Here is a 6,134-nt window from a genome sequence, read left to right on the forward strand (position 1 = left end):
ATTTCCTAACAATGTTGACAAGCACAAGATACTCATAGATGATACCTAGCTCTTATTAAGATGCGAGTGATAGAAAACTAGCCAAAGATTATATCTTCAATTAGCAAATAAAAAATTGCTGAATAGTGTCAGACTGCTGATGTCCTTTGCAAAGAATTGCAGAGAATTGTAAAAAAACAATATAAATATTGTATCATGGAACTTTTAATTGCATTACTTGCCTAAGTTAGCTATAATTCTACTTAATCACATGTACTCAATTCAGAAAGTTTCATCATAATTTTAAAGTACCTTTGGAGCTTATAAATTTGGTACTTACATACATTAACCAAGACATTTTTAGTTTAATAACATCTGTCAACTAGCAGTATACCTTCCTCTACTTTTAGATTAATAAGTGGACATTTTTGTGAGTTTACATTTCACTATTATTTAACCTTTCATAAGAACCTTTATTAATAGCTTGGTACTTTGGATATTTAAAGTAAGCTTTTTAAAATTTTGTTTTGAGTTTTATTTTTAATGCTGTGGGTTTATCTTAGGATGCAATTTACACTTATCAGGTACATTTAGGAAACGTGGCTCTATTAAGAAAATGACCAAGAGAACAAGAATGGATATGGCAATGCATCCTATGGTGGATTTATACATCTGCAATGTAAAATCAGTTCACTGTTACAGTTTCTCTGTACACTTGTATGTAAAGTCTAGTCATAGTTGTTTACTCTTGAAATTTACAAAACAAAAACAGAACAAAAACTACTGGTTCAAAGGAAATAACTTTAAAGAAGAACAAGACTTTGCAGGGGAAAATCCAATCCACATCAATCTCTTGGAAGTCCAAGAGGAACTTGCATTAGCCAGTAAACCGTTTGCAAATATTTTGGCAGTTATTATCACCCTCTTGCTTTTTCTCCTGATGCCACCTGTCTCTCTAATGGGGCTGGAACCATTATCTTGCTAGCAGGCTACTGGTGGCCTGGTTTTAAAAGCAAATTTGTAATTCTTTCAGTATTGCTTGACTTTTGTGAATGAGTTCCATAAGAAGACCAAGGCTTACTGTTCTTTGTGGCACACACACTTGACAAGTCATTTCTCACTTCTGAGATCGCTAAGGAGAATGAGAGTGATTTGAGGAGTCAAGATGAATCACAGAGGAAGATTTTTTCCGCTCACCTTACCATCATACTGTGCATGCACTTCTGCATCTATTTAAAAATTAACTTGTGACCCCCAGTCATAGTCCCTTCTCAGTCACGCACATAGCTTCCCTTGAAGACTGTTATTATAACTTATGTTCACTACAGTGTTGATTTTGACTTGTTAGAGTGGACAGATGAAGGAACTCCCAGGAATATCAGGTTAGTTTCCATCTTTCAATATGGCCCAAATGGAGCTGAGTTGAAGAAAAATTTTCTGGGCTAAGTTTAAGAAAAATTACTTCAGAAATGCTTGGGAGATTACTATGATTTTAGATTTACCATCAAAGTCCTGGCAGCAGCTTTGGACTACTTGTGCAAATAACAACAGATAATGTTAATCTGTAGTGGTTTCCTTATACATTTACTCTAGATTATTACATTTTTTATTTTGTTTTTCTAACTTTGGATGTAATCTGTAAGGCATGATTGCTTCAGGATGCTGGGTTATTTTTCTGGAATGCCTTGGCAATATGGTTGATTTGTTTTTAAATAATATTATATTACCACAAACTAGACCTCGGGGTAGTTTGATTGAGATAATACAAATTGAAGAAATTATAAATATATATCTATTTTTCTACTATATATGTATTTAAATAGAAGTTCAGATTAAAAAATGAGAAATACTATGATTTTTAAAAATGTACTTGAATAATAACCATGGCAGAACAAATAAGAAAAAAAATGCAAAATGGCACAGAACTAAGTAATTTATAATAAATGTTTTAATGCTATTATAATGTAAATTACATTTCATATCAGAGGAATCAATACATGACAAAATAAGATACCAATTTAATCAAGCTTTGAACTTTTTCTATCAAAGTTATACTATTTGCAAAATCATGTCTATTCTTCCATTGGTACACTATAAATATGAAATATACTAATATTTTCTTAATGCATACAATTATATCTGTTAAAAGTATTAAAAATATATAGTATATACTTATTTGATGTTATTTTAAATATTCCCAGCAAAAACTAAATTGATAAAATAGAAGATGAATTTCCAGTATTTGTTAAATGAGAGTATTATTTGATATTCTAGTTGGAAAGTGTTAAAACAATATTCAATAATTATTAATAGAAGTTTGATCACTTTATATAGTAACTTTTTACTCAATATTTAAAAAGTTTATTTATATTTAATAGTAATACAATATGCTTAAGAACGTAAACAGATATCATCAACTACATTTAGGTATGAAGGAATAAAATGACCTTTTCAATGTCCCAACATTAAGAATGAAGCTAAACCTGATAGTCTAGATTTCTCATTTCCCAGCATATATTTTAACTGATTGATTCAGCTATTTTTTTAAAGGTAGTACTTTTCAAAGGCAATAAGTTTCATAATTAGTAATAGTGCTTTTACTGATTTGTTTTTAAAAAATGAGTGTCTTTTACCTTCTGTATTTTTTGTTTGTTTAAGCTTTGGAGATCTATTCAATTAGTTTAAATTCAGTTTTGAAGTTTGCTAAGATTTATTTCTTATGATTTACATAGTTTTTTTCTGTAGTCATGATAGTTTATTAAAAAGTTGTCAAAATGTTGGTACTAATATTAGTATATTGTTAGAAATTAATGCTTACAGAATAGACAAATACTTATATAAGAAATTATATTTTTATTTAATAAAAGCTTGAGCAAAATTAGCAAATAGGCTAATCTTCATAAAGCCAAAAACTGTATTTTCAAATTTTAAGTAGATTATAACCTATTATAATATAAGATGTTGAACATTTGAGATTTCGCTTAAGGTGAAAAATAGGGTTAAAATTAAATTGCCTAGTCTCTGAAAAGATTACATTTTTGCTACATTTCAAATCTAATATTTAGAAGTCAAATAATATTTCATTTAGGCTAATAATAGGAGTAAAAATATAACCCACTTTCTCTTGAATCAAAAGATGTTTATAACAGCATGTTTGCTCCTGCAAAGCCTTTTGTGGTTGCCACTGATTACATGTTTTTCACTTCAAAGTCTTTAAAAGGAATATAGATACACACTGACTCAATAAATATTTATTGGGTAAAGGAATTCAGGAAGGTTTCTGGGTTTGGAAATATATATATAAAATACTAGTAACATCTTTGTTATAGATTTTTCACTTTGGTTGAACACACAGCCTGTCTCCCTATATTACTAGATTTCATCTTGAAATTATATACATCAAACAAATAATGTTATAGGGAATGCATAGTACTAACATGTTAATTAAAGCACAAAATGATAATCCACACGGGGGTGGAGCTAAGCATTTGATGAGCTCCAATTATATTAGTAGCAACATTTTCATTTGATAACTAATAATTGGGTAATTAAAAACATGTAATTAAAGTCAAATCCTAATTTATAAAGGAAATGAAAACAAACAAAAAAAGCATAGTAAAACCTTATTAAAAAGTAGTTACTACACCATTGTGATGAGAAACATTCCTATATATTTTATAAGGTGACTAGAGGTCAAATCTTGTCCTACACTTATTTGCTAAAATACTAGAAGACCAGGTGATAAATATGTCCCAAAACATAAACACAACACAAAATGATTTTATCCCATGAGTTTTTGGCCAGTCCAAAACCACTGTGAATGGGCATAGGCTAAAAGACACTATTGGAAGATGATGAAGAATCATTATACAAAGCTTTAAAGACTGAGGCCAGAATCTAGCATAGTAACTCAGGCATAATTATTACAGGGTGCAGGTATGTTCTATTTCTTGCTACCTGCATTGTCACCACATTTCTCACCAAATGAAAGTGCGCAGAGTCTTTTAAATGTAGTCCAATTTGGGTCCTAGTATGAAGGGTGATGGGTATTAAATTACCATGGTTCTTCAGAGAGGAAAGGCCCAAATTAACATGAAGAATCGAACTGGTTCAAGCAAGAGTCTTCACCTAAGAGTTCCAGGACAGATGGGGATTGTATTTTTCCCAGTGGACTTGAATGGTAAGGGTCAAATAAAGTCACTCAGCTGAAAAACAGCATATGGATTAGTTATATCCACAACACAGGAATTTTCAGTTCTTTCTTTAAAAATTAACTCTTCTTTGCATTCATAAAGCAATACAAATCCTATGATTAATATTTCTTTTTTTGTTGCCGACAAAACTCAACTCCCTAACCCATCAACAGAGCTTGAAATGTCACAGTTTATTTTCAGAGTGACACAGACCTCTTCCTTCTTCTGGCATAATCCTCTGCATGAATGAAATTGGAAAGAGCCTTAGTGAGGTGACTATCAGATGTCTCCGTGCTGCTTCCAAAGTCATAGTTCTTCAGGCAAGGGCACCAGCACCGCACAATTGCCCGGCGGATATAGCTGTCAAAGATATAGTAAATGAAAGGGTTGACACAGCTGTTGGCAAAAGCCAAAGGCCCACTCACCTCCATGCCCAGCTGAAGAACGGCTGAGGGAAAATAGGGTTCTTGCTGCAACCCAGAGACGATGGCCAGGAACTTGAAAATGTTAAAGGGCAACCAGGAGAAGACAAAGGCTGCCACGACAGTAAAGATGATCTTGATGGATTTCTTCAGTTTTTTGTTATGCTTTCCTGACTGCTGGTAATGAGCATACAGCTTCTTTGCGATACCACAGTAGCAGGTCACAATGCTCAGCAGGGGGACAAAAAAGGTGAAAATTAAGGCCACCAAAGACCATGTCAGTTTAACGGAAGGGGCCTTCTTCTCTGCACAGTACAGCTTATCCTCAATCAGCGTGAGCTCCCTGGATAGAAGAGCAGGCAACCCCAGGAGGCAGGAGATAAACCAGATGCTGGCACAGACTCCATATGCCCAGTCTCTCCTTCTGAACTTCCTGGATACGGCTGGGCACACGATGGCCAGGTAGCGGTCAACACTCATGCAAGTGAGCAAAAAGACACTGCAGTGCATGTTGACGGAGATTATGTAGGAGCTGCCTTTGCACAGGAAAGAGCCTGTCCTCCACAGTCCTAGAGATGCTTCTTTATCCACCCAGAGAGGCAGTGTGACAAGGAAAATGAAGTCGGAGGCAGCCAGGTTGATGATAAAGATGTCGATCAGTCTTCGGCTGCCTCGTTTGAAATGCAATGCACCCATGAGGATGAAGTTTCCCAACACTCCAGTCAGGAACACAGCCGTGTAAAAGACAGGAAGGAAGACAGAGGTGTAAGGAACCTGGAAGCGGGGCTCCTTGATATCGGGGTTTGGGCTTGCAGCATAGTAGTAATCAAAATAAGCCGAGGTTGCTTCTGGGTCCATCACTAAAAATCAGATGCCAAATCAGGTAAGTTTCCTTACCTATGATGTTTTTGTATGACTTTCAGAAATCTCAAGGGAGCTCCTTTTATACAGTGCCTCTCTCTCTCTCTCTTTCTCTCTCTCTCTCTCCTCCCTTGAAAGATCTTGGACAAGCATGAAAACAGATTGAAAATGCAGTTTCTACCAATCCTCAGGAAGAGTTCACAAGGAGCATCACTCTGATTGGTGTTGGCTGGTTGTGGTTGTGGTTTTCTTTATTTGCGTTTGCCCATGAAACTGAGGTGCTTTTTGACTTCTTTCTTCAAGATATTCAATTTATTTCTTTAAGATCAGATGTTAAGAAATGAGCTAACTTGCCGGGCTCGGTGGCTCAGCCTGTAATCCCGTGCCTTTGGGAGGCTGAGGTGAGTGGATTGCCTGAGCCCGTGGGTTTGAGACCCGCCTGGGCAGGCGAGACCTCATCTCTACAATAAAATCAAAAAATTAGCCGGGTGTGGTAGCACATGCCTGTAGTTCAGGCTACTCGGAAGGTTGAGGCAGAAGGATCACCGGAGCCCAGCAGGTCGAGGCTGCGGTAGCCGGGAGCGGCCACTGCACTCCAGTCTGGGCGACAGAGTGAGACTCCAACTCAAAAAAAAAAAAAAAGAAAAAAGAAATGAGCTAATTTGTTTTTCTCACCTCC

At 35.4% G+C, this 6,134-nt stretch overlaps 1 protein-coding gene across 1 annotated transcript; it reads right to left on the reverse strand.

Annotated features, from left to right (window-relative positions):
• Window positions 1-4,340: 4,340 nt before the first annotated feature.
• GPR15 (G protein-coupled receptor 15) lies at window positions 4,341-5,590 on the reverse strand. Its single transcript, XM_008066431.1, has one exon. The coding sequence runs from the start codon at window positions 5,450-5,452 to the stop codon at window positions 4,370-4,372; it is 1,083 nt and encodes a 360-aa protein (XP_008064622.1). The 5' UTR covers window positions 5,453-5,590; the 3' UTR covers window positions 4,341-4,369.
• Window positions 5,591-6,134: the final 544 nt, after the last annotated feature.

Source organism: Carlito syrichta, unplaced genomic scaffold, assembly GCF_000164805.1.
Source record: "Carlito syrichta isolate Samal-C Ts95f unplaced genomic scaffold, Tarsius_syrichta-2.0.1 Scaffold308920, whole genome shotgun sequence".
Classification (NCBI taxonomy): domain Eukaryota; kingdom Metazoa; phylum Chordata; class Mammalia; order Primates; family Tarsiidae; genus Carlito; species Carlito syrichta.

Coding starts and splice junctions, on each gene's coding strand:
- GPR15 (XM_008066431.1), bottom strand. CDS start 5,452: ATGGACCCAGAAGCAACCTCGGCTTATTTTGATTACTACTATGCTGCA.